The sequence below is a fragment of the Pelodiscus sinensis genome, chromosome 4 (assembly GCF_049634645.1).
Source record: "Pelodiscus sinensis isolate JC-2024 chromosome 4, ASM4963464v1, whole genome shotgun sequence".
NCBI classification, from domain to species: Eukaryota; Metazoa; Chordata; order Testudines; family Trionychidae; genus Pelodiscus; species Pelodiscus sinensis.
Genome location: NC_134714.1, coordinates 6456151 through 6483181, shown reverse-complemented (window position 1 = coordinate 6483181; position 27031 = coordinate 6456151). Strand labels below are relative to the sequence as shown.

The window sequence follows — 27031 nt, the reverse complement described above, 5'->3', positions numbered from 1 at the left end:
AGGAGAAGGGGGGCCTGCCGGGGGGGCTGCAGGGGGCTCATCACCAGGAGAAGGGGGGCTGCCGGGGGGGCTGCAGGGGGCTCATCACCAGGAGAAGGGGGGCTGCCGGGGGGGCTGCAGGGGGCTCATCACAGGAGAAGGGGGTCTGCCGGGGGGGCTGCAGGGGGCTCATCACCAGGAGAAGGGGGCCTGCCGGGGGGGCTGCAGGGGGCTCATCACCAGGAGAAGGGGGGCTGCCGGGGGGGCTGCAGGGGGCTCATCACAGGAGAAGGGGGGCTGCCGGGGGGGCTGCAGGGGGCTCATCACAGGAGAAGGGGGGCTGCCGGGGGGGCTGCAGGGGGCTCATCACCAGGAGAAGGGGGGCTGCCGGGGGGGCTGCAGGGGGCTCATCACAGGAGAAGGGGGGCTGCCGGGGGGGCTGCAGGGGGCTCATCACAGGAGAAGGGGGGCTGCCGGGGGGGCTGCAGGGGGCTCATCACAGGAGAAGGGGGGCTGCCGGGGGGGCTGCAGGGGGCTCATCACCAGGAGAAGGGGGCTGCCGGGGGGGCTGCAGGGGGCTCATCACAGGAGAAGGGGGGCTGCCGGGGGGGCTGCAGGGGGCTCATCACAGGAGAAGGGGGGCTGCCGGGGGGGGCTGCAGGGGGCTCATCACAGGAGAAGGGGGGCTGCCGGGGGGGCTGCAGGGGGCTCATCACAGGAGAAGGGGGGCTGCCGGGGGGGCTGCAGGGGGCTCATCACAGGAGAAGGGGGGCTGCCGGGGGGGCTGCAGGGGGCTCATCACAGGAGAAGGGGGGCCTGCCGGGGGGGCTGCAGGGGGCTCATCACAGGAGAAGGGGGGCTGCCGGGGGGGCTGCAGGGGGCTCATCACAGGAGAAGGGGGGCTGCCGGGGGGGCTGCAGGGGGCTCATCACCAGGAGAAGGGGGGCTGCCGGGGGGGCTGCAGGGGGCTCATCACAGGAGAAGGGGGGCTGCCGGGGGGGCTGCAGGGGGCTCATCACAGGAGAAGGGGGGCTGCCGGGGGGGCTGCAGGGGGCTCATCACCAGGAGAAGGGGGCTGCCGGGGGGGCTGCAGGGGGCTCATCACAGGAGAAGGGGGGCTGCCGGGGGGGCTGCAGGGGGCTCATCACAGGAGAAGGGGGGCTGCCGGGGGGGCTGCAGGGGGCTCATCACCAGGAGAAGGGGGGCTGCCGGGGGGGCTGCAGGGGGCTCATCACAGGAGAAGGGGGGCTGCCGGGGGGGCTGCAGGGGGCTCATCACAGGAGAAGGGGGGCTGCCGGGGGGGCTGCAGGGGGCTCATCACCAGGAGAAGGGGGCTGCCGGGGGGGCTGCAGGGGGCTCATCACAGGAGAAGGGGGGCTGCCGGGGGGGCTGCAGGGGGCTCATCACCAGGAGAAGGGGGCTGCCGGGGGGGCTGCAGGGGGCTCATCACAGGAGAAGGGGGGCTGCCGGGGGGGGCTGCAGGGGGCTCATCACCAGGAGAAGGGGGCTGCCGGGGGGGCTGCAGGGGGCTCATCACAGGAGAAGGGGGGCTGCCGGGGGGGCTGCAGGGGGCTCATCACAGGAGAAGGGGGGCTGCGGGGGGGGCTGCAGGGGGCTCATCACAGGAGAAGGGGGGCTGCCGGGGGGGCTGCAGGGGGCTCATCACAGGAGAAGGGGGGCTGCCGGGGGGGCTGCAGGGGGCTCATCACCAGGAGAAGGGGGCTGCCGGGGGGGCTGCAGGGGGCTCATCACAGGAGAAGGGGGGCTGCCGGGGGGGCTGCAGGGGGCTCATCACAGGAGAAGGGGGGCTGCCGGGGGGGGCTGCAGGGGGCTCATCACCAGGAGAAGGGGGCTGCCGGGGGGGCTGCAGGGGGCTCATCACAGGAGAAGGGGGGCTGCCGGGGGGGGCTGCAGGGGGCTCATCACCAGGAGAAGGGGGCTGCCGGGGGGGCTGCAGGGGGCTCATCACAGGAGAAGGGGGGCTGCCGGGGGGGCTGCAGGGGGCTCATCACAGGAGAAGGGGGGCTGCGGGGGGGGCTGCAGGGGGCTCATCACAGGAGAAGGGGGGCTGCCGGGGGGGCTGCAGGGGGCTCATCACCAGGAGAAGGGGGCTGCCGGGGGGGCTGCAGGGGGCTCATCACAGGAGAAGGGGGGCTGCCGGGGGGGCTGCAGGGGGCTCATCACCAGGAGAAGGGGGGCTGCGGGGGGGGCTGCAGGGGGCTCATCACAGGAGAAGGGGGGCTGCCGGGGGGGGCTGCAGGGGGCTCATCACCAGGAGAAGGGGGCTGCCGGGGGGGCTGCAGGGGGCTCATCACAGGAGAAGGGGGGCTGCGGGGGGGGCTGCAGGGGGCTCATCACAGGAGAAGGGGGGCTGCCGGGGGGGCTGCAGGGGGCTCATCACAGGAGAAGGGGGGCTGCCGGGGGGGCTGCAGGGGGCTCATCACCAGGAGAAGGGGGCTGCCGGGGGGGCTGCAGGGGGCTCATCACAGGAGAAGGGGGGCTGCCGGGGGGGCTGCAGGGGGCTCATCACCAGGAGAAGGGGGCTGCCGGGGGGGCTGCAGGGGGCTCATCACAGGAGAAGGGGGGCTGCCGGGGGGGGCTGCAGGGGGCTCATCACCAGGAGAAGGGGGCTGCCGGGGGGGCTGCAGGGGGCTCATCACAGGAGAAGGGGGGCTGCCGGGGGGGCTGCAGGGGGCTCATCACAGGAGAAGGGGGGCTGCGGGGGGGGCTGCAGGGGGCTCATCACAGGAGAAGGGGGGCTGCCGGGGGGGCTGCAGGGGGCTCATCACAGGAGAAGGGGGCTGCCGGGGGGGGGCTGCCGGGGGGGCTGCAGGGGGCTCATCACAGGAGAAGGGGGCTGCCGGGGGGGGGGCTGCCTGCAGGCTCGGGCCGGGCCGCAGGGGGCGGGCTCGGGCAGCTCCTCCCGCCCGGCTCCTCCCCGCCGCTGGGCCTGGCGCGGCCGCCTCCCCCTCGCACCGCCCGGCAGCCGCGCGGAGCCGGAGCGGGCCCCGGGCCGGGCATGGCAGCGCGCGCGGCGGCCGGACGCGCGGGGCTCTGAGCCGGTACGGGCCGGGGCGGGGCCGGGGCGCAGGGGGAGGGGTGGTCCGGGGGTGCATTGAGGGGGGAGGAGCTAGTTGGGGTGCAGGGGGAGGGGTGGCCTGGGGGTGCATTGAGGGGGGAGGAGCTAGTTGGGGTGCAGGGGGAGGGGTGGCCTGGGGGTGCATTGAGGGGGGAGGAGCTAGTTGGGGTGCAGGGGGAGGGGTGGTCTGGGGGTGCATTGAGGAGGGAGGAGCTAGTTGGGGTGAAGGGGGAGGGTGGCCTGGGGGTGCATTGAGGGGGGAGGAGCTAGTTGGGGTGCAGGGGGAGGGGTGGTCTGGGGGTGCATTGAGGGGGGAGGAGCTAGTTGGGGTGCAGGGGGAGGGGTGGTCTGGGGGTGCATTGAGGAGGGAGGGTGGTCTGGGGTGCAGGGGGAGGGTGGTCTGGGGGTGCATTGAGGAGGAGGGAGTTGGCCGGGGTGCATGAGAGAGGGGTGGTCTGGGGGTGCATTGAGGGGGAGGGAGTTGGCCGGGGTGCATGAGAGAGGGGTGGTCTGGGGGTGCATTGAGGGGGAGGGAGTTGGCCGGGGTGCATGAGAGAGGGGTGGTCTGGGGGTGCATTGAGGGGGAGGAGTTGGCTGGGGTGCATGGGGGAGGGGTGCTCTGGAGGTGCATTGAGGAGGAGGAGCTAGTTGGGGTACAGGGTGGTGGTCTGGGGGTACATTGGGGAGAGGGAGCTAGTTGGGGTGCAGGGGGAGGGGTGCTCTGGTGGTGCATTGAGGAGGAGGAGCTAGTTGGGGTACAGGGTGGTGGTCTGGGGGTACATTGGGGGGAGGGAGCTAGTTGGGGTGCAGGGGGGGTGGTCTGGTGGTGCATTGAGGAGGAGGGAGCTGGCTGGGGTGCAGGGGGAGGGTGGTCTGGGGTGCATTGAGGAGGGAAGGTGGTCTGGGGTGCAGGGGGAGGGTGGTCTGGGGGTGCGCTGTGGAGGGAGCTGGTTGCAGTGCAGGGGTGGGGTACAATGGGGTATATTGAGGAGGAAGGAGCAGTCTGGGTGGGTGCATGGGTCAGGGGTGGGATGTATTGAGTGGGAAGGAGCTGGGAAGGGTGCATTGGGGCGTCCTTGAGGGGGAGGAGACTAGCTGGGTGGGGTGCCCTGGGGTGGATTGATGGGGAGGGGGCTGGTTGGGGTGCAGGGGACGGTGGGATGCATAGGAGTTTCAGTGAGGCAGAGGGAGCTGGCTGGGGGCACACTGGGAGCGATGGGGTACACTGGGGCACAGGGTAGATGAGGAGAGGGAAGGATCTGGCTCTGGAGTGCATGGGGGTGAATCTAGGGATGGGAGCAGCAAGGGGATGGATGAGGGAAGGGAGGGGGAGCTTGCGGGCAGAGTGCAGCTGGGGGATGCATTGAAGATGGGAGGGGGAGCAAAGGAAGGGAGGGCGAAGTCAGGAGCAGAGGAAGAGGGTGGGGGAGGAGGGAGCAGGGGGAGGGGAAGGGGCAGGGAAGCCGGTGGGGAGGGTGCCTTCAGCTGGCAGCAGCTTGTGGCTCCCTTTTGTAAAGCTGCCCCCTTAGAGATGTTAATGCAGCTCGGGCTGTTCCCGTGCCGGCTCCTGTGAAGGACGCTGGCCCACAACAGAGGCAGGGGCTTGAGGTGCATTGTCCCCTCCTGAAGCTCTGACAAAAGGCTGCCCTTTTGCTTTGCAGGGGCATTCGGGGGGCCGGAGGCTGCTGTGCGAGAGCTTCGTTCGCAGGAAGGTGAGTGGAGAGGGGTGTGTGTGTGGCTCCGGAGTCAGACCCTGGGCACTGCCCAGTTTTATGCAGTGTAACTCCAGTGACTGCAGCAGGTTGCTCTTGGCTCAGGCCAGGGTAGGTGGGAGCTGGGACAGTGCCAGTTTGGCTGGCCTTAGTGGCTGCGTGGGTTGAGGTAGGGCGCCGTCCTGGTTGCTAAGGATGGTCAGTGATGCTTTGTTTATACTCGGAGAGAGCAAAGCAGGATTCACAGAGCCACTTTGCTTTGCAGTTAGATAATAGAATAGCCCCTTCTTGTCCCTGCGTGGGATTGCCCGGGGGCGAGGGGGAGAGTAAACCACACCGCTGGGCTATTTGGCTGGAATATAACCCAAACCTTCCTTCCTAATGCTCTTCATAATGCCCTCCTCCGCGAAGGAGCGGGCTGGCTTTCCGTCATTACCGCTGGTGTCTCTTTGCATTTCGCTGGGCTTGGACAATAGAAACCGGCTAGTCAGTTTCATTGTTGATGCTTATCCATTGCCTCCTCTGGCTGCCCGGCACCTGCACCGCGCTGCCAGGTTTGGGTTTGGTTGCCATCCAGATGAGCTCTGTTTTTTATTGACAGACTCGAAACCCGGAGGCTGTTTCCGTGAAAAGATGTTTGTTTTGTTTTAGAAGTTTGGGGTGTTTTTTTTAAAGATACATTTTGGGCCTAAATGACCTAACTTTATACTTATAGAAACAGATGCTGACTGGTCTTGAGCTTTTATAATTTATCTGATAATTTGCTTGTTACTTTCAGGGATAGCTTTGCTTTCAGTAAGTTTACAGACTGCATCTGCTGCCTGGTAGTAAAATGTGAGCTCTTAAGATTTTGGACCGTCTAGAAAGCTGTACGGCAGAAGGCAGGGCAGGGACACACTGCTTCTAATAAGGAGCAAATCCTGATTCTCTGAAAGTCCCTGGTTTTGCATTTGATCCACTAGGGCTCCCCACTGCCATCCCGTAGATTTAGCTGCAGGACTGGGTGCTCAGAATTGGCATAGAAGCCTAGGAGAATTGTAAAGGGGGGGAAGGGGAATGTGGGGTTATTACCTGCTGGATGAATTCTTTTTCTTTTTTTTATCCTTTCCATCTTTTTGGATTTTCACTTGCCCAACTGAGGGAAAATGGTAATAAAAAGGTTACAGTGCTAAAAAGCCTGATGCCTGCTATTAAGTAGATGCTCAGTGAGTCAGCATTGATAGGCTAAGGAGAGACAAAAGATTTATCAGAGCAAGTGCAGGGTTGAGAACTCCTTGCAAATTACGTAATTGCTTATTGCCAGACATATGGGATGTTGTGGGACAGATCTGCCGCTTGCTTTGTTTACTTCCAAAATAATTATCTGTGTGTATATACCTTGGGTTTTAGCACACCCAGATTTCTAAAGTTGTTGCAATATAAGAACTACGGCAATTTGCAGAATCAAAACGGGCATATTGTTTTTCCATAGTGATGGGAAGGCTTATTATTGAATGAACCTATTACAATGCAAATACTGAAGTGTTGTGAATATTCAAAACAGGGAGCTTTTTTCTGAACTATTAACGTGCATTATAGCACTTTATACACAATTTATCCTTTGCTACTCTGTCAGGGAGTGCAGTGTGGATAGCAGAATTCCTTTTCTCTGCCAACTTTAAAAGGCTTGATTGGAAATACAGGCTGTGTGGAATAATTAGAGGGGGGAACACGGTGACAGATGAGCGCATGGTTCAAAGTGTCTAGTGTTGGACTACAAAAATGATTAGTATTCTCAATGGGAAAGTGCAGATGCCAGCTGTAGAAGGGACTGTGGTCGTGACCCTTGAAAAGAGTCCAGTGTGTTGTAACGTGACTTATGGATACTAGGGTGTCATTTGCAAAATTGTCTTTGGGTTTTTTTTTTTCCATTCTCCCCTTTGGTATCTCTTGCTCCCATTGCCTTTTGGCATTGTCTGACACATCAGGGAACTGTTACTCTCCTGAGATGAAATAAGGCACAGCAAGAGGCATGCATTTATTTTAGAAATTACTTTTAAAGGCACAACCTTCCCCCCCCCCCCCCGAAAGCTTTGATTTGCAGAACATAAATATTGGAAATAGGTGGTGAGTCATGCTCATGTAGACGCTGCCTCAGATGGCTATGAGAGAGTTCATTAACTGGGCGAGCTAACGACTTTAGATAAGACAACCCAATCACAGCCCTTTCAGTGAGTTCCAGTATCAGTCATTTCATGGATGTTTTATTTCTCTTGTGAAAAGTCATATTCAAAAAGGACCCGTTTTTCCCTCCTAGCCACATGCATGTCCTATTGTCAGATCAGCGGAAAGAGAAGAATACCTTACAATTTAACCTGTCAAACTAGGATCCTGCTTTTCAGTGTGGGAGGAGTGCTGCAAAAATGGCTTCTTGTCTTGTGCAATTGATGTTCTTGTTTTAAGGGTAGTTTATGATGCAGCACTCCAATAAGAACGTCTAGCTGGCAATCAGTCAGATTTGCAAAGAACACTAATGGTAAAACCATAGGTACCCCCTCCTTGCTATTTCTCGAAAGGAATTACTTTTGTGATTTGTAGAGAATAGCTTCTTGGTAAATATAAAAAAATTAGAGATCAGCAGCTTAGAGAAACGCAAAATAACTTAAATGGACAGGATCAGATGGGCTATGGAAATGGAAAAAGACTGTAAGTAACAGTCCTGTAAAGGAAAGTGATCAACACACTGATTGGTTTTCCTCCTGTAATAACATTCCTTTGTTGTTGATTAAAGACTTGAAAGTGCAGTATTCACGTGTGCTGTGCTAGTTACGTGGGTCTTACCGTATCATGTTAGTGGTTGATCAGGTAAATCTATGTCTTCATTAGTTTTATACTAAAGCCTGAAGTTCTATATTGATTCAAGGCCTTACCATAATAAGTAGCCGTCACCTCTTGTGAGAGCTAAATTTAGCTTGAAATTTAGTTATATCGGGTCTCTGCAGCATACATTGTCCAGGTTACCTGGTTCTCTTGAGAAGGTAGATTTAATCCAAGAAGTCTGGAATTTAGCAGGAAGGTTAAATTAGTCTCCTCCACAATTGAGATTTTTTTTTTCCTTTCATCCTCCATGCTACTGGTTCTTATTATGATGCTTCAAAAAATGTGAGTGCAGGAAAGGGAGCTTCATTATAAATATTTATTATAATAGCCAACACGTCTTCTAAGCTTATTTTCTGTTAAGACCTTCCCATAAAACTTCCCTGATACTAACTGGGAATTTGCTACCCTATGTGCTTCTGTCGATGAATTTGTCCCTTTTAAAAAGTTTCACAACTTTCTGGCTTCACTGCTTGAGTAATTCTTAGAAAGGCTGAAGCCACCTTGAGGCTCCGATGAACGAAGAGCCGTTTTTCTGCGCTGCACCATCTGTTCAAACTTTTTAATTTGGGGAGAGCCGATGCCAGGACGTCAGCGCTGTAAAACCGATCCCGTGATGGCTTGAATGGGAGGCTGAACAAAACGACTTGAGCAAAATAAACCCCCTGGATATTTTTATATGGGAATAAAAAACGTGGCGACTGCCTCTCGCCGCTAGAGAGTGATCCCAGTGGTTGACTCCTATCAGCTGCTGTTTTTATTATGCACTAGTATGGGAAGCAACTGAGCAGTGAAGGACAAGCCAGACATCCCATCTAGCAGCTCAGCTGCTGGGCCATCTGGAGGGGAGATGAAAGGTCTGAGTTTAACTCTGGCTTTGTATTTTTGTTTTGTTCTCCCCCCCGCCCCCCAGGCTCTTTCCCCTGCCAATCTTCCTTCTCTCACATCTCCCCCACTGTCCCCCAGGGAACACAACCCTCAGCCTGGAGACAGCCAACGTCTTGCACTTGAAATTGCTGGAGGTCAGGCTGCGTGAATTTGGCTGCGTGGTGATGACTCGCGTTCTCCTCCTTGGCTTCTCTGCTGCCCGTTGGTGGTGTGTGAGCTCATCGAGTGAGAGCCTTTCAAGCTTTGCTGAATAATTCAGAGAGATGAGCAGGCATCTTGGCTCACTCCTGTGGTCTGGTGCTTGGATGATATTCCTGGAGGGGCTGGGGTAGGGTGCCCACGCCTCCCTGAACCCCCTTTGATTTTCATGGGTTTTGAAGCTGTCGAGATGTTGCTGGAAGATGCAAATTCCTTGCAGGGCTTTTCTCAAGGGCAGGGCAGTGGAGCATTTCTTAATAAATAATATATGGAGATATACCTATCTCCTAGAACTGGAAGGGGCCTTGAGAGATCGAGTCCAGTCCCCTGCCCTCACGGCAGGACCAAGCACCATCCCTGACAGATTCTTCTCTGCAGCTGGGGGAGATGGCGGAGATGTCTGAGTTCTGAACTGGTTGTGTTCCCAGAACTTTCCCGGCCATGGGCCGGCAATAGGCCATTCGGCGTGTCACTGATGTAGGGTTTGCTCTGCTAGCAGTGGCAGCCTGCGCTGCCCGTCGGTCTGGCTTTCTCGCTGACGCCGTTGCACTTGGTCCCATCCCTTCGGCGTAAGTGGCGCTCCCTGCAAAAATCCATAAGGCCGCCGTGGTCTCTCACCCCTCCTCGAGCTCCCCTCCGCTGGAATTCGTGCACAGCCCTAGACAATAGCCGGCATGCTTTGTGTCTCCCCCTGCCCACACCTGTCCCACCTGTTGTCCCGTCATATACTTGCACAGTAAGCTGTGTGGTGCAGGGACCATCCTTTTGACCGGAGTGTGTGAAGCACCGATTACAGTCGGCTCCCAACTGGGGTCCTAGGTTGTATGACAGGAAGGGTCCATTATGGAAAATCTTTTGCCCCCATCCCTCACCTTTTTCGTTTTTAAATCAGTGGCCTTTTCAGGTGCATCCAACTGCCGCGGCCAAGGTAAAACATGCAGGGCCAGCTGACTTGGAGGGGTGGTTTACAGGAAGGGTGTTAAATTGCGATTATCTGGCTAATCGTGTAGTCGATGCAGTTTGTATCGACTGCACGATTAGTCGACAAGGGGGCCCTTCACAGAGCCGCAGCAGATGCCAGCTGGAGCTGGGACTGAGCAGTCCCGGCTCGTGCCAGGTCTGGACTGCTGCGGCTCTGCACGTTAAACGGGGAGGAGGTGGGAGGCGAGTAGTCAAGAACTCCATTCGACTACCTGATTAGCATAAGTCGACCACTCACTTATATCCCTGTTTTGCACAATGCTTTTTCCATCCCTGGTCCAGTGCGCAGCTGTGCGGGGCATCCCAACCCAGGCACTCACACCCTCCCCCACCCCCCCAGAGCCCAGCTGTGGGGCAGCCTGTAGCCCGGGCACCTGTCCCCTTTCCCCCTCCAGATCCCAGTTGTGGGGTTTCCTCTAGACCAAGCTGTAGGGCAGTTCTGCGGCCCGTTCGGTCGACTTAACTGTGTAGCTCAGGGGAGTGGACATAGCTGGGTCAATCTAAGTTTCTATTGTAGACCAGGCTTATAAACCAATGCAGACTGGAATTCAGGTGGCAAGTGTGGGAAGTGTTCTGAAGCCCAACTTTCCCGCGTCGATCTGTGCGGAGTCCACTCTGGTTTATAATGCCGGAGATGACCATGGCGTAGGTCTGCCCCTGCTAAGTCACAGCCCCTTTCTCCAGGGGATTCACTGCTTTGGGGTCTGGCCCCCAGGACAGTTGTGAAACTCTTCTCGAAGGGATCCCCATCTTCTGCAGAGGTGAGGACTTCATTCTGCAAGCTCTCCAGCTGTTCTCCGTGCAGAGACAGCCTGACTCTGTTCTGGCACAGCGGTTTGGGTTTGCTGAATGGCCCAGATCCTATAGGGATGGGCTTATATCATGTGGAATGTCCCAGGCACAAAAATCTCTCTCTTCTACCCCTCTGCTCCTCCTTCCCCCCCCATTTTCCTTTAAATTGCAGGGACTACGATGTTTGTGGCTATCGGTTGATGCAAACTTTTTCCACTCTCTGAACTGAATGTAAATATCTACTCCCTCAAGATTTTTTTGGTCGCACCACCAAACAGTATTTGTTTTAGGGATGTAAGTGACTAGTCAACTATCCAATAAGCAAAATTTTATCGACTAGTCGCTTCCACTCCCACTTGATGCCTCTATCAGAGGCAGCAAGGGAGCAGGAGCTGGTGCTGGGGGGAGCCAGCTTAAAAGCCAGTTCCCCCCAGCACCTTTTCCACAGCAGGCAAGGGGATGGTGGGGACTGGGCGCGAGCTGGGAAGCAGCTGATTCCCGTCTTGAGCCTAGTCCCAGATGTTGCGTCTCTGCTTTTTAAAGGCTGGTGCGCAGCAGGGGGACCCAGCAGGAGCTGGGAATCAGCTGTCCTGTTTCGCACTGGGTCTCCCCCGCTGCGCTTCCACCTTTTAAATGTGTTAGGAGCCGGCAGGGTTGGGGCCAGGAGCTAACCTCCCTGCGGCTCCCCCACTTATCGACTAATCAGCTAGTCGATGGAAAATCCATCGAGTAGTCGAATACACGAAGTTCAACATCCCGCATTGGTTTTGGTTTGGGTTTTCGTGCTGAAACCACGTGAAGGATTCTGAGATGTGGATTCACCGAAAAAAGGGCAACTTGGCGTGCTTCATGAGACCGGTTGAGAGCCCCCCGCGGTAGCCACACGTGGGTGGGAGAGGGGTGGCTGGAGTCTCTGCTTAAGCAGCGTGAGAGCCAACAGGAGATGGGGCAAGAAAATGATGTATGAAATTCAGTGTTATAAACACACAGTAATAGGCTCTGGAAAACAGCATCCCAGCTCTGCAGTGGTGGAGTCTACATTGGCTATTCCCACGCGAGAGAGATTAGGGAGTCATTGTGGGAGGATGTTTTCAGGGCACTATCCAATGTGATGGGGCAGTCAAAAAGCCTATCAAATGTTGGGGAGCATTAGGAAAAGAATGGCTTAGAAGACAGAACATATATTTCCTCTGTATAAATCTATGGCACTCCCACATCTTGCGTACTAGTTCCCCATCTCAAAAAAGGAATTGGAAAAGGTTCAGAAAAGGGCAGCAAAAATGATCCGATGTATGGAACAGCTTCCAGATGAAGAGAGATTAATAAGACTTGGACTTTTCATTTTGGACAAGAGAGGACTATGGGGGGATATGATAGAGGTCAATTATTTATTTTCTCCACTCCAGTCATGATTAAAGAAATGCTGTTTACGCCTCATAGATGACGAGGGTCATCCAATGAAATTAATAGGCAGCAGGTTTAAAAGAAACCAATGGAAGTATTTCTTCATGCAGAGCACAGTCAACCTCTGGAACTCCTTGCTGGAGGACGTTGTGAAGGTCAAGACTATAAAAGGCTTCAGAAAAGAGCTTGCTAAGTTCATGGGGGTGAGGTCCATCAATGGCTATTAGCCAGGATGGGCAGGGATGGTGTCCCATCCTCTTTTTGCCAGAATCTGGGAATGGGGATGGATGGATCACTCAATGATTGCCCGTTTTATTCATTCCCTCTGCGGCACCTGGCATTGGCCACTGTCGGAAGAGAAGATACTGGGCTAGACGGACGCTTGGTCTGACCCAGTCTGGCCGTTCTTATTAGGGATGTGAAAATGTCTTACACGTGGAGGAGGGGGTACAGGCAGCTCCCACCTGCCCCCCGACCGTTTGCTGCTGCCTCTGATACAAGCGTACCGGGATCCTGCATGTAACCGTGAAGGTAACTGATGAGCCTGGCCCGTAACTTTCATATCCCTTACACTGAATGGTGGAGGGGAGGTTTATATGAGCCACATTTTGCCAGCCCGTGCCTGCCACCCGCACAAGTTCTGCAGGCTGGGACTCCGTCTCTATGACGTAGGAGCAGACCGCCCCCTTTTGATCCATCGGCGTCGTGCTCTAGGAGACACCGCACGCTGCCATGGTGGTTCTGACTCTGCTGCAATTTCTGCTCCTGCTGCCCCCTTCACCAGCCTGTTGTCTGAACACCCCAGCGAGTTGTGTAGATGAGGCCACGGGCGTTTCGGAGTCACCGTATCTGCAGTGGAGAACACAAGGAGCCTCGGTTCTTCGTTGTTCCTTCTCTTGTGCAGTCACTTGGGGGGTGAAGCGATTGCACCAGGGCCAGCGCAATGCAGAATCTAGCCCAGGGTGTCGAGAGCCTGGTCCGTTGGCTGCACCGTCTTCTCCCCGAGGGACTGCTGAAAGCTAATTCGCAACGAGCAGTGGCTTGAGGCAGCTTGATTGCTGATTAGCCCTCTGCTGCTCAGTGCTTGCACGATCTGATTTGGGGACTTGCTGTGTTCTTGAAGAGCGCCAGGTGTCTTCGGGGTTGCGTTCGTGGGCAGTGCTGTCGATAGCAGCCAGAGGAACTGGTGGGATCTGAAAGCCTACAGGTGTCCTGTAGTGCCAAAGAAAACTTTTGCTTTCACGTGATTTCATGGTCGCTGGCTACAGGAGACCCGCAAGGAGAAGGGGAGGAGATATCGGGGCTGGGCTTCTCAGAGACTCAAATTGCAAGTTTAAATCTAATACTAAATCTCCGAAATGTGGGAACTAGGGATGTAAGATCCCGTGTAATCAGTTAACCGGTTCAATGTTACGTTTCACTGGTTAACTGATTGCATGGAGGGCGGGTGGGGGGCTGCTCCAGACCGGCCAGGCCCACTGTGCTGCGGGGGGAGCTGTTCCAGCGCAGCTGGGCTGGCGTGTCCCTCACCCATGGCGTGGTGGGCCCAACTGGGCTGCAGCAGCCCCTCCACCCAGGTTACCTGTTATTTGGTAACCCGTAAGTATATATAAGAACGGCCAGACTGGGTCAGACCAATGGTCCTTCTAGCCCAGTGTCCTGACTTCCGACAGTGGCCAATGCCAGGTGCCTCAGAGGGAGTGAACAGAACATGGAATCATCAAGGGGTCCCTCCCCTGTCCTCCATTCCCAGCTTCTGACAAACAGACTAGGGACACCTTTCTTGCCCATCCTGGCTAATAAGTATTGATGGACCTAACCTCCATGAATTTATCTAGTTCTTTTTTGAACCCCGTTAAAAGTCCTGGCCTTCACAACATCCTCTGGCAAGGAGTTCTACAGGTTAACTGTGCACTGCGTGAAGAAATACTTCCTTTTGCTTGTTTTAAAGCTGTTACTTATTAATTCCATTTGATGACCCCTAGTTTTTATGTTACGGGAACAAGTAAATAACTTTTCCTTATTCACTTTCTCCTTGCCAGTCACAGTTTTATAGATCTCTATCATATTCCCCCTTAGTCTCCACTTTTCTAAGCAGAAAAGTCCCAGTCTTTTTAATACCAGGTAAGGGTGATGCTTCCTGGTTAACCAGTTAACCACTGACCTCCTTAGTGGGACTATCGCGATCTCAGGCCGCATGTTTGCAAACTGTCTAAAATGTGCTGGCTTAGACTATCAGCCTGTCCCTCCAGGCTCTCGGATCCCAGCACCTGTGGAGGTCTTGGGAGAAGGTTGTTTCCTTCTGATGACCATGGTGTGTCTCTGCCTATGTTGCCGTGCCTTGTTGCGTGTGTGTGACACAAATGCATATAAACGGCCATGCAAATATGTGCAGAAAGGTTGGTTGGTCAGCCAATTCCACGTGAGGCCAGGCGACCTCGTGAGGAGTTATGAATGATACGGCTTGTTCCTGAGTTTGAGGAAGGGGAACCAATGTACTGCGGACAGCGCCGGTACAGAAGCTGCCTTGTTGTGTCTGATCTTGCTCAGTGTCATTAGCAGGGGTGGAAACACCAAAAACGGGCCGAACAAAATGACACGGTTGAGTGGAGTTCTTGGCAGTGTGTGTGTTTGTTTATTCATTTCTGCATTTCTGGCAGGAAATTGTGTTTCTATCCCGTGTGTTACTGGGATTTAGTCCTTTGATTGCTCATTTGAATAGCCCCAGGCTGAAATAACTTACTCCCTGACTTGAAGGCAGCGGGAGGCAGAGAAGCCCATGCAGGTGTGTGTGATTTGTTTAAATGTGCAGGCTGGCCCATTCTGCAGTGTCATGGCGTTCTGTTGCTGGGTTTGTTTTCAGAGAGGGGTTTAGCTCTGCTGCTCTTTCACTGAATGGCTCACCTTGCACGTGTCGTGGCTTGTCGCTTTTCCGTGCTCAGCATTAACGAGCTCTGAAAGTCAATAAGAGCACGGCGGGGCTCATTAGGATCACCGTGCCCTTTGCATGGTCTTGAGGCACAGGAGAGCATTGACCCACACGTGATGGAGCAGTGTACTAGGCTTTGCTTTGTGGCGTTCCTCTCATGAGTGCTGTCCTGGAGTCATGTGTAACCTGGCCAGTTCGCCTTAGCGTACTCACCGTGCATCATAGATGGCACATGATCAGGATTCATCACTGACTTTGGTTCGCTGGTGAGATCGTTAGCTTCCCCGGCCCCACGGGATATGAATGCTGATCCATGCCCCCACTTGGACGTGTGGCTCTCCTGAGATCAGTCTCGATAGACTCAGCTCTCCAGAGAAGGAAGATGTGTACAGGCTAATCAGCCACTGCAGAGAAAAACCTCCATTGGTCCTGTCATGTCGATCTCCTCAGTTGCTGTGGTCAGAAGCACTTGAGCTACCTGTAAAGAAAAAGGGGCAACCCTGACCCTCGTGTGGGTGTGTGTGGCGTAGGATGTGTGGAGAAGTCGGACTTGTTTCTTCCTAGGAAAGGGAAAACCCCAATTCACCACCAGAAGGACTGAATGTAGATGGTTGTGGATGGATTGTAGGTGGATTCTTCCTGCTGATAGACAGCCACCCAAGAGATGGGCAAGATGTAGGATGCTGAAGATGAAGCAAGCTAGCATGGCCCAGCGTGCAGTCTAATTGCAGAGGCCAAGGATAAAGGGGTGGAGGGCAGCTAAGATGTAACATGAGACATCTTAGATGATCGGTTCTAGAAGTTTGTCCCTTAGGGTATATCTAGAGTTGCATATGCGTGACACAACTTTTGTCGTACTTGGGTGCTTTAAAACCCCCCCGCTATGAACCACAAAGTTTTGCCACTTCAAGTGAAAATGTGACTGGTGCTTTGTCAGCAGGAGCATTCTCCTGCCGACCAAGTGAACCCCTCTCGTAGGGGCGGAAATATTTTGTCGGCCAAAGTGCAGACTGAACAGCATTCGCATAAGCCAGGGGTGTCCAAACTTTTTTCAAAGAGGGCCAGATTTGATGAAGTGAACATGCGCGAGGGCCGACCATTTTGCCTGACATTCTTTGAACCATTAAAATTAAATGCAAATTAACTATTTTATGCAAAGTTTATTGCAAACGGCATACTTTTCATTTCGTCACATGGATGACAAATCTAAACAAGTGTTAAATCACTCTGCCTTTCATATCTGAAGGCCAGATAAAAAAAAAAATCCAGGAAGCTGAAATATATGTCAGGAACATTGTAAAGTACATTACATATTATTGGTAATAAAGGTTGTCTGTCAACTTTTAAGTTCAAAAAATATGAACAGGAACATAACACCAAGTATACATGTTGTGTCCAAATATATTTATAACTGATTTAGACCATCTGATATTAACTGAGATTTTACAGTGTATTCATCTCAATACATATGGATTCGTTGGGGGCCATAAAAGACAGATATTGCCAAATTACCTGTGGGGCCGTATTAAACCAGAACACGGGCCGTAATTGGCCCGCGGGCCGGACTTTGGACATGCCTGGCATAAGCTGACTTTTAGCAACAAGGCTGTGTCCATACAGCCTTGTCACTAAAACCTGTGCTGTGTAGATATTCCCTTAGTCTTGCTTCAGACCTTTGAACTATAGTCAGCTCCAATGTACCTTCTTATCTTTTCCGTCCACGTGCGGAATAAATTTGTATGTGCACCAAGGCATGTGCAAATGTGCACCACCAGTAGAAACAAAAAGCCCCAGCTGTGGGCACTTTGCTAATCAGCTGACTGGCATTTAAATCTTTCCTGAGTGGCTGCACAAGCGCACTGCTTACAGGGAGCTCTGGTGAGTTCTGTTTTTACCTGGCCTGTTGTTTTTCTTCTTGCTAATGCAGACAGATCATTACCTAACCACCTAGGGAATCAATGGAGCTCTTGGGAACAATCTTTTCCTACCTCCCCATATCTGCTGGCTCCCGGGAAGCTAAACAAGCCATGTTTTGATGAACTGGTGTGAAGGGGCTAGTACTATCATGCAAACAGCAAAGCTATTTGCATCACCTTGACTCATTCAGTCATTTGTGGGGGGAGGAGGTGGCCCCCTCTGTGCAGTGCAGGAGTAATTATGAATTGGGTCTCTGCTGAATAAAGCTGAGCTAATGAGTGTTGCTAACCAGGCCTTCGGTGCTACACTCCAGCCACTCAGCCAAATGACACTCCTTGCAATGCGTGTTCATATTGAAGCTCATGTTCAGGGTAAGTTACGTGGTTCTGGTATTAACATAGGGTGATGCTTTCAGTCTGCTAAAGTTCACAGGTCAGGAATTGGGCCTAATTGTTCTGAAACCTTGAAAAAAACTTGCATGGGACTTGCCTTCTGCGATACATTTAACCACTGGGCTTCCGTGTGACCAAATGGGTCCTTTTTCTTAATTGAAATGGTGGTGCTGGGGGATTGAGAGAGAACTAAAAATCATCACAACCATGGTGGACTCCCATAACAGCATCCTAACAAGAAATCCCAAAGCCCTAACTAGTTTTTCCTAAATCTCTGCTAGAATCAGGGATCCATCTCTGTCTTCACAATAGAGACAGTGGGCGGTAACAGCTGACTTTTGAGTGTCTAAAGGTCGCTATGATCATCTTTCTTTCGCTGTCCACGTCTGTTGATGCAGATTGAGTGTTGCTGCAGGTAACGTGCGTGGGTGAGAAAATACGCTACTCTGTTGCTGGGCTGTGGAAGTCTGTAAAGCCAAGATGAGTTAGAGCTTCTGAAATACCCTCTGTGAAGAGGCACAGAGCCACTGAAGTAGCATGAATGTGTGTTCTCTTGCTCAGCGTTAGCAGTTGATTTGTTTCTCTTTTTGGGCGTTTTAGCCGGGTGTCACGTCAGCCCTTGGATTGCTACACTTCTCACTCGGCACTGCTGGTGAAGCTGTTTACTGTGCAATAACACAAGCACTAGGAATTACCAAACGCAATTAATAGGTTTGCATTTGGTGGTTTAAAACCAATCAAAGGAAGTTTTTTGTCATGCAGCACATAGTCAACCTGTGGAACTCCTTGCCAGAGGATGTTGTGAAGGCCAGGACTTTAACAGGGTTCAAAAAGAGCTAGGTAAATCCATGGAGGCTAGGTCCATCGGTGGCTGTTAGCCAGGATGGGCAGGAATAGTGTCCCTAGCCTCTGTTTGTCAGAAGTTGGGAATGGGCGATGGGAGGGATCACTGGATGGGAGGGATCATTCCCTCTGGGGCACCTGGCATTGGCCGCTGTCAGCAGACAGGATACCAGGCTAGATGGGCCTTTGTTCTGACCCAGCGTGGCCGTTCTTATGTTAATCGCCTGCATGGCTCAGCATGCAAAAGTGTGTCCAGTAAAGCCCCTTATCAGCCTAACGGTCCGATGTCTCTTCTTCCCCGCAGGCGAGCGTGGTGGGCGATGGGATGGGTGAAGCTGAGCAGGACCAGTATGAAGCCCGTCTCAAGGAGCTCTTCGACAGCTTTGACAGCACGGGCACTGGATCCCTGGGGCAGGAGGAGCTGACCGATCTGTGCCATGTGTTGCATCTCGAGGAGGTGGCCCCGGGAGCGCTGCAGCAGACACTGCTTCAAGGCAACCTTCTTGGCAGGGTAAGGCCGCCTGAGTGTGGAAAGAGGGCTTGGCAGGGGCCACGCGCCGCTCGCACGGTGGCTGGGTGTGCCCCGGTGTAGCTGTGCGTTCGAGGGGGAGGATAAAAAGTGCACGCACCCTGCTAGCTGCATCTCAGTAGGAGCCCATGGGAGCCTTCGGTTATTGGAATTACGAATCCTAGTCACGCCTGTAAATGGGGCACCTCCGTGACTTCTGCCCAGGAAAGAGGCAAAAAAACCAGCAGTCAGTAAAGCTGCTTTTTCCTACACACCGTGTTTTGCAGGGCTTTGCTCAGGGCTCCGGCATACAGGCTAACGGCCCAACCTGGGCTGTTTCTAGGCTAAGGAAACACACAGCAGGGTAACGACTTACATTGGCACCAAGCCATAACATAGAGATTAGGGATGTAAAACCCCAATTTATTGTTAATCGGGTGGGGGACCTAAGGCCTGGGGGCCGGATGCGGCCCCTGGCTTGCCTGGATCCGGCCCCTCGATCCGGCCCCCACGCTGGTGCTTCAGTCCCCCCGACTATCTCCCCATGGAACTGGAGCAAACAGAATCTACTAGCCAGGACCCCCCAAGGCTCTGGTGTGTGAGGGGAATATGGGAAATGCCTGTCGTCTTCTCAGGCGCCACGTCAGTGAGTTTTTTATGGATTGATTGATTGATTTTTTGCTTCTCACTTGCCCCAATTGTTTTTTCTGTGGGTCAGCAGCCCCCGGCCCAAAAAAGGTTCCCCTCCCCTGGATTAACTGTTACGTTTAACCAGTTAACCAATGAACCTGAGGTTTCTTCCAGCTTTACGGTTCTGTGAAATGGGGAGAGCCGGTGGACTGGGGCTGCTGTGGCTAGGCTGGAGTGGCGCCCCGTCCCATCCACGATGGGCCCCGTGGGACTGGAGCAGCCCCCTGCCCGCCGTGGGAGGGGCGTCTCCAGCTTCTGCCGGTTAACCGTAACCGGTAAACACACCCATTAAGAGTGAGGCTTACCCGTTAACCAGTCCAACACTCACGTCCCTAGTAGACATGGTGCAGCGGGTTTTCTCTAGTGTGTTACCCAGCTGGACTGTACGGCTGCAGCATATGCACAGCAAGGGTTTGCGCAGATGTAACTGCGCTGATGTTGCTAGGTGAAGGATGGTGGCTGCTTCTCTCCTCCGCTCTACAAGATACTGACCCTGGCAAGGGACCGCCTTTCCTCTCCGCTGCCTGTAAGCATGAGCCAAGAGTGAGTCAATTGTGGCCTAATCTTTTCTGTAACAAAACAGCCTCCTTTCCCCCATGGCTTTCGCTTGAACTGCAGCAAGCGCGGCGGGCGAGTTCTGAAAGAGGAATTTGTGACGATGAGGAAGAAAGCTATTGCTAATTGCAGCATTTGTCAAGACTTTCAGTGCTGCTGCCTTCCTTAGTCTTTGGGCCGGAGTCCCAAGGCAGAGAGCAGTGACTTCTGCTTCAGCTGCTGCATGCACACTTGGGGTTGGTTTACCCACAAGTTTTTTTTAAAGTTGAGAGAGGCAGCTTCCTGATTTAATTAAATAGGGGCAGCTTTGTTTGGCACACTTGAGTTTAAACCTTTTTGCATCCGAGGTAGGATGGTGCATTGATTTTTCTTGCGCCTGTTACATAACATATCAACCAGATTTCAACCAATGTTTGTCCACGCACAAGGGTGAATCTGTCTAACTCCATCGGGGCGACATCCCATGTCTAGTTAAACAAGGGCAACTTTTAAATCAGCCCTGACGATTCTCCGTTGAACTTTCCATGCAAGCGTTCTGGCTTTGTTTCCGATTTGATATTATTTGTGTTAAAAGTGTTTGCCCTTTATTTTTATTCTGGGGTGGTAAAGTCCTTGTGTAAGAAGAAATCCTGCAACTTCGTGCTTCAGGCCCCTTCCAGATGGCAGGGAACGGGGGTGTTCCATCTTAATTATAAATAATTGAGGCCATTAGACAAAATTCTTAACACTGAGGCTAGTTTCAGACGTGACTTTGATCTCGTATATTTACAGTCTGTTGTATCCTCCTACTCTATAGAGAGCATGGGATTCCTTGAACATCACTGCTGTGATTTCTGGACATGCTGAGGAGCAGCTGTGGTCTGTGAATACATTCGCTGCCGCAGCTTCCCGCTTGCTAGCTGACGGAATCAGTGCGGAGTTATATTGAGTACTAGATTTGCTCCCGGCTTGTCTGGGTAACTGGTACAAGGGAATGCTCCTCAGTTTTTCAAGCAGATTAGGGTGCGATGGTTGCTTAACACACTTCGGTATCAGCCTGTTGCTCTGTGTGAACAAGGTTGCACCATGGGACCTTCACACTTGAAACAGATGGTCACATCTTGCCAGTGTGTCCTATTGCACAAGATGCTGGAAATGAGGAGCGTCTGCCCTGACTGCCTTTTTGACCTAAAACTCCCATTTAAATACACCAACTGCTAATTGCATCTTCAGAACAGAGCGAGGGGCAAGTTTCCTCCACTTCAGACAAGAGCAAGAATTTGACTAGGGATGTGAGCGTGGAGCCGAGTACACAGTTAACTGATGAGCCATGGCTTGTTGGTTAACCCTCTCAGCTACACGCACGACCAATGAGGCAGGGCTCGTCGGTTAACCCTCTCGCCTACACGCGCATGACTGATGAGTCAGGGCTCGTTGGTTAACCTTCTCGCCTACACGCGCACGACTGATGAGGCAGGGCTCGTCGGTTAACCTTCTCGCCTACACGCGCACGACTGATGAGTCAGGGCTCGTCGGTTAACCTTCTCGCCTACACGCGCACGACTGATGAGGCAGGGCTCGTCGGTTAACCCTCTCGCCTACACGCGCAGGACTGATGAGGCAGGGCTCGTCGGTTAACCCTCTCGCCTACACGCGCATGACTGATGAGTCAGGGCTCGTCGGTTAACCTTCTCGCCTACACGCGCATGACTGATGAGGCAGGGCTCGTCGGTTAACCTTCTCGCCTACACGCGCATGACTGATGAGGCAGGGTTCGTTGGTTAACCTTCTCGCCTATACGCGCACGACCGATGAGGCAGGGCTCGTCTGTTAACCTTCTCACCTACACGCGCATGACTGATGAGGCAGGGCTCGTCGGTTAACCCTCTCACCTACACGCGCATGACCGATGAGGCAGGGCTCGTCGGTTAACCTTCTCACCTACACACGCATGACCGATGAGGCAGGGCTCGTCGGTTAACCTTCTCACCTACACGCGCATGACCAATGAGGCAGGGCTCGTCGGTTAACCTTCTCACCTACACGCGCATGACTGATGAGTCAGGGCTCGTCGGTTAACCCTCTCGCCTACACGCGCACGACCGATGAGTCAGGGCTCGTCGGTTAACCCTCTCGTCTACACGCGCACCACCTCCCATCCCCGCTTCCTTTGTATGAGAGGCAGCCGGCGTGGGGGAGGGAGGTGGAAACCAGCTTTTAAACCAGCTCCCCACATGTGCCCGCTCCCACGAAGCTGCCTGCCCCCTCCCTACTGCCTTCCACAGAGGCAGCTGGGGGGAAGCCGGTGTTCCCTATGACTACCAGGGCCCATGGAGCACCCCCCTCCCCCCCCGCACACACACACATGCTGCTGCCTCTGAAGTGGCTCCCGCCCCCCCATGTAAATGTACATCTGCTGAAAATATCAGCAGATTCACATTTACCCAAATGCATTTTAACATCCCTAAATCTGACCTGAGAATTTCTCACCAAACCTAATCGCCCTAAGGCAAAATAATTTTGTAAGAGAGAAACTTCCTCTTTCTTGGGTGGATGTTCCCTTGCTGCTGCTAGGACTTGCTGCCAGGGAAATGTTAATGGCTACAATAGAAGGCTTTTGACCTTTCCAGTTGCAGCTCGGCATTTACTTGGCTACTCGCGACTTTCCACACCCACTCGAACTTTTCCCATTCAGACACAGGCACCCAGCTTCGTCGCGGGTTTCTAGGGAGGTCGTCAAGAGAATGGCAATAAATATTCTGCTCCTTACTAGAGATCTGTTCCATCAGCACCGGTCCAGCTCCTAGGCATGGGTCCTCTCCCCACTCTTGAGTGGCTTTTGTTCTGTGTATTTAAAAAGAAACCCCGTTTTAACAGACACTGGTCTAGTGGGGGCGAGAACAGAATTGACTTGTCTAAGGAGCGGCACCTCAGAGCCATGTGCAAGCTTTTGTATTGGATATTTGCCTATGAATAATGAATACGTGAAGTCGCAGCATGTAGGATGGTGTTTGCCCAGTGCTCCGGTGATGAAAGTTTTACATGGCAATGCATATAGCAAATACGGCTTCTGATGTACATGGTGGTGATCTGGAGTCATGTCAGTTTGAATTAAGCTAACATACCACCTTCTTGGCATAAGATTCTAAGGCTCAACCAGTTCACGCTACCTTCGTGGTATGTCTTGGTTCCATAAATGCAAAGTTTGTCTTGCAGTAGGACTAGCCCTACTTTCTGTATTCTTTCTTATCAACATTGTGTACTAAGGCAGTGCTCAAAATAACCCCTAGAATTCCTCAGTGGGGTGCGTTTCACCTGAAATACGGTAGCCGGGATTTCCCTCTGTTTTCTGGATTTCAACAGTTAACTTTGGTTCTTGGATCATAAATGCACAGTAGTGTCTAATGGGGGGGAAAATTTGGTGTTGGTGTGACTGTAAGCATCAGTTGTGTTTCTGTTTCAGCCACACTTGAAAAGGTGGTAAGTGGCTCCCAAAAGGAGCAGGCCTGTTCTCTGATTCAGAGGGTATGTCTACACTTGCACCCTCTTTTGAGAGAGGGATGCAAATGAAGACATTTGAAATGGCATATGAAGCCGTGATTTAAATATCCCGAGCTTCATTTGCATATTTGCGTTACGGCGCTATTTCGAAATAACACGCTGTTAAGACGTGGTTATTTTGAAATAGCGCCATAACATGAATATGCAAATGAAGCGCAGGATATTTAAATCCCGGCTTCATTTGTCATTTCGAATGTCTTCATTTGCATCCCTCTCTCGAAAGAGGGCACAAATGTAGACATACCCAGAGTGAAAATGTGAGGCAAGATCATGTAGCCATTGGATTGTGTTTTATCTGGTCCCTTAAGATGGCAAGAGCTTTCTGCTGACTTGTAATAGGCCAGTGTTTGCTGCTTGTGGCCGGGCCGTTCAGTTTTACAGCTACATAGATTCATAAAGATCTCCATAGCAATTCCTTGCATCGAATCAGCATTTAAAGCCGTCAACAACCTTTCTCCAGGGCCTCCACTATAAAGCCAGCTCTTTAAGGGAACTTGTCTTTCAAATGATTTTCAACAAAAGTTTCCACCCCACGAGCTAAGTTTGAAGGACGACGAAAGAGTCTTTCCCTTTGTGTTCTATCAAAGCAGCATCCTAACTTTCCCACTGATCCTGACTTTTTGTATTTGGAGGGCAGATACACCCATGCAAGCCTTGGTGCTGATGTGCCATTCCAGTGTAAACTGTGCCTGGATTCAATTCAGATTGAATCCTGTAGCAATGCCAGGGGCTAAAACTCTGGTGTAGACAAGGCTGAAGACTCCCTAGGGGCATTCTCCAGGAGGGGATGGAAGAGATCTGGTTTCAGACCAATTCTCCTGATGTAAAAAGCAAACAGTCAAGCAGGCATAGAGAGCACCGGCTCATTTGTTTTCCTTTTGCCGCTCACCTGTAAAGGGCTGCCTGCTGCCTCCCGGAAATCTCTTATAAAAACTCTTAGCAAAGTCTGCCACAATAACATTCTGTGTGTGTCTTCCATTCTGTGGGGTTTTTTGGAGGTATGTTTTTTTTTTTTTGCATTTAAAATGGGCTGTTTTAAGAATTCATCCATCCCCAGTTTATTCTCCACCTAAAGTTGTTCTGTGTGACAGTACAGTAGGTTGCTGTGGGAATAAATTCGCAAACAGAGGATTATGACTTCAAGCCGAGACTCTTCTGTGAAGAACAAGGGAAGGGAAATATAAGAAGCTGCTGCATCTCCCCTGGGAGAATCGGATAACTGGAAGAGCGTTGATTTGGATTGTGTTGAGGCAAGTCATGAAAATAATGACTAGTTTGACACACACAACAGCGCAAGGTCCTATGTTGCTATGATTCTGTGTTTCCTTTCTAGTGCTAATGAGGGCGCTAGTTTATCGGAAACGTCCTTCTTAAAATGGGACTCAGGATTTATAAACACTGCCAGGCAAATGCTGCAACCTGCAGTTCAATTAGCCCCTGATTACCATGGGGAAATAGAGCCATCCACTCTGCGTGCCTATTGTCTTCTGATTTACTTGTACTTGGAAAATTTGTCACACCTGGGATGACAAATTTGTCACACCTTGCCTTGCTCATGGGTGAATACAATATAATTTAGTCTTTGTCTTCCTCTTCCTTGTATGGAAGAGGAAGGATATGATATGGGGATATGATAGAGGTCTATAAAATCATGAGTGGTGTGGAGAGGGCTGATAAAGAAAAGTTAATTATTAGTTCCCTAAATAGAAGAACTAGAGGACACCAAATGAAATTAATGGGTAGCAGGTTTAAAACTAATAAAAGAAAGTTCTTCTTCACACAGTGTGTAGTCAACCTGTGGAACTCCTTGCCAGAGGAGGCTGTGAAGGCTAGGACTATAACAGAGTTTAGAGAGAAGCTAGATAATTTCGTGGAGGTTAGGTCCATAAAAGGCTATTAGCCAGGGGATAAAATGGTGTCTTTGGCCTCTGTTTGTCAGAGGCTGGAGAGGGATGGCAGGAGACAAATCGCTTGATCATTGTCTTCAGTCCACCCTCTCTGGGGCACTTGGTGCTGGCCACTGTCGGCAGGCAGGATACTGGGCTAGAAGGACCTTTGGTCTGACCCAGTACGGCTGTTCTTATGTTCTTATGGATGTGATAAGTAGACGGTGTGCACGGGATGAGAAATCCCTAGGATAATTTTGCACGGCTATCATAAATAGTGCACCAAACCCAACTTTTTCCCCGCTGCAATTTTTTTTCTCCTAGCAGCCTAAACCTGCTAAATAGTGGCAATAATTGTAAAGCCTGACCTTTGCTCTTTTACTTGTTTGGTACAGTGTCTAATACAATGGGTCCCTGACCCTCATTTAGGCCTGGGCTGCTAATACCATACAGAAATAATGCTGTGTCATTCTGCTCCATTGTACTTCCTGTTTGTTATGCTATAGGAGCTTTGTAGTATATGCTGTTCCAGCTGTTTGCATGGCCTACAAACTTGAGAGCTGCACCAGTTGCTAGATTCTGAAATGTCATTAGGGCTGTCTTTAATTGTCATCTAAAGCACTTTGGAAAGAGCATTGAACTTTAAATATGCTATAACTAGATTTCACCCCTGTACTTTCCTCCTTTCTGTTCTGAACGGGCTTACAGTACTTTTTTTTTTTTTCATATCTTAGGTTTCTAAGATTATTTTTCAAAAGTTGAGATTAATGGAGCTACACCAGAACCTCAGAGTTACAAACACCTTGAAAATGGAGGTTGTAATTCTGAAATGCCTGAAATCCTGAAAAAAAATGTTCCAGTGGTTCTTTCAAAAGTTTACAAGTGAACATGGACTCACTACAGCTTTGAAACTTTACTATGCAGGATTAAAATGCTGCTTTCCCTTTACTTATTGAGGTGCTGTCTGTCTGGGGGTTCCACGGTCAGTTCTTTGAGTGTGTTCCTTTTTAGTTTTAGCTGTCGAATTTTCCTCCCTCTTAATTTTTGTGTGTGACAGACTCATACAAACATAAGTCGTTTCCCTTGGACTGTCAAGGTCAAATGTGCAACATGAACCAAAAAAGAATAATTCTCCCCCTCTGCTTCCCATCTTTGGCTTTAATGATTTTCACTGTTTGACAGAAACAGGTTTAAGAAACAAACGTGCAGTCTTTCAGTTGACCATGTCCCTCTAGCAGCTAAATCTTAGTGTTCAGAGAACACACGCCAAATTAGATTCCTCACGAGAGGCAGCCCCGCCCTTTTCCAGTGTGATGACTTGTATTTTCGCCATCCTTTCCTTTATAGTCTCCATTTTGGACAGGGAAAGGTGGCCATTGGATGGACCACCTGTCTGTTTTCTCAAGGACCCAGGGTTCTTGTTTTACTGCTGAACGCCCTATTCTTGTAACTTGCAGTGCTGTATTGTAGGACTAATTATTTGCATTCTTAATCCCATTGCATAGCTGATTGCAATGTTAATTTTTTTAAGACTACTATCAGCTCCTTCCCTGAAGACTAATCTCTTTTGGATTCTGCTTGAAGCAGTCATGGTGAAATTGCTTCGTGTGATAAAAGGGAAAGCCATCTGTCCTGTGTGCAGCTGTTTGGCTAGAGTTAAACACCCAGGGAAGCATGCGGGTCCCCCCTTCCCTTCGTTAACACTGATTGTAAAACTCATTCAGTTGCGTAGCAAACTCTGACTTGGCAGGAAATATCCCTGTAAGCCTTTAGCAGTAATCAACAGCTTCCTTTAAAACAATGAGGACTTTGTTAGGTGAGAACAATACGCTGATACTTTTGCTCCCCTATGCGCTAGCTATACGTACTTATGGGGCTATTC

The 27031-nt window shown here is 52.1% G+C and overlaps 1 protein-coding gene across 7 annotated transcripts in view; it reads left to right on the top strand.

Moving 5' to 3' along the window:
• NIN (ninein) overlaps positions 1-27031 on the top strand; it is a 143321-nt gene that overhangs the window by 9594 nt on the left and 106696 nt on the right. For 4 of the 7 annotated variants that reach the window (XM_075926173.1, XM_075926169.1, XM_075926172.1 and 1 more), the window contains exons 1-3: positions 2920-3041; positions 4720-4770; positions 18275-18481. In XM_075926173.1, coding sequence (XP_075782288.1) covers positions 18296-18481 — 186 coding nt within the window. In that variant the 5' untranslated portion in view covers positions 2920-3041; positions 4720-4770; positions 18275-18295. Of the gene's footprint in view, positions 1-2919; positions 3042-4719; positions 4771-18274; positions 18482-27031 lie in introns of those variants that run through there. The other 3 variants (XM_075926170.1, XM_075926171.1, XM_075926175.1) reach the window with 2 other exon arrangements.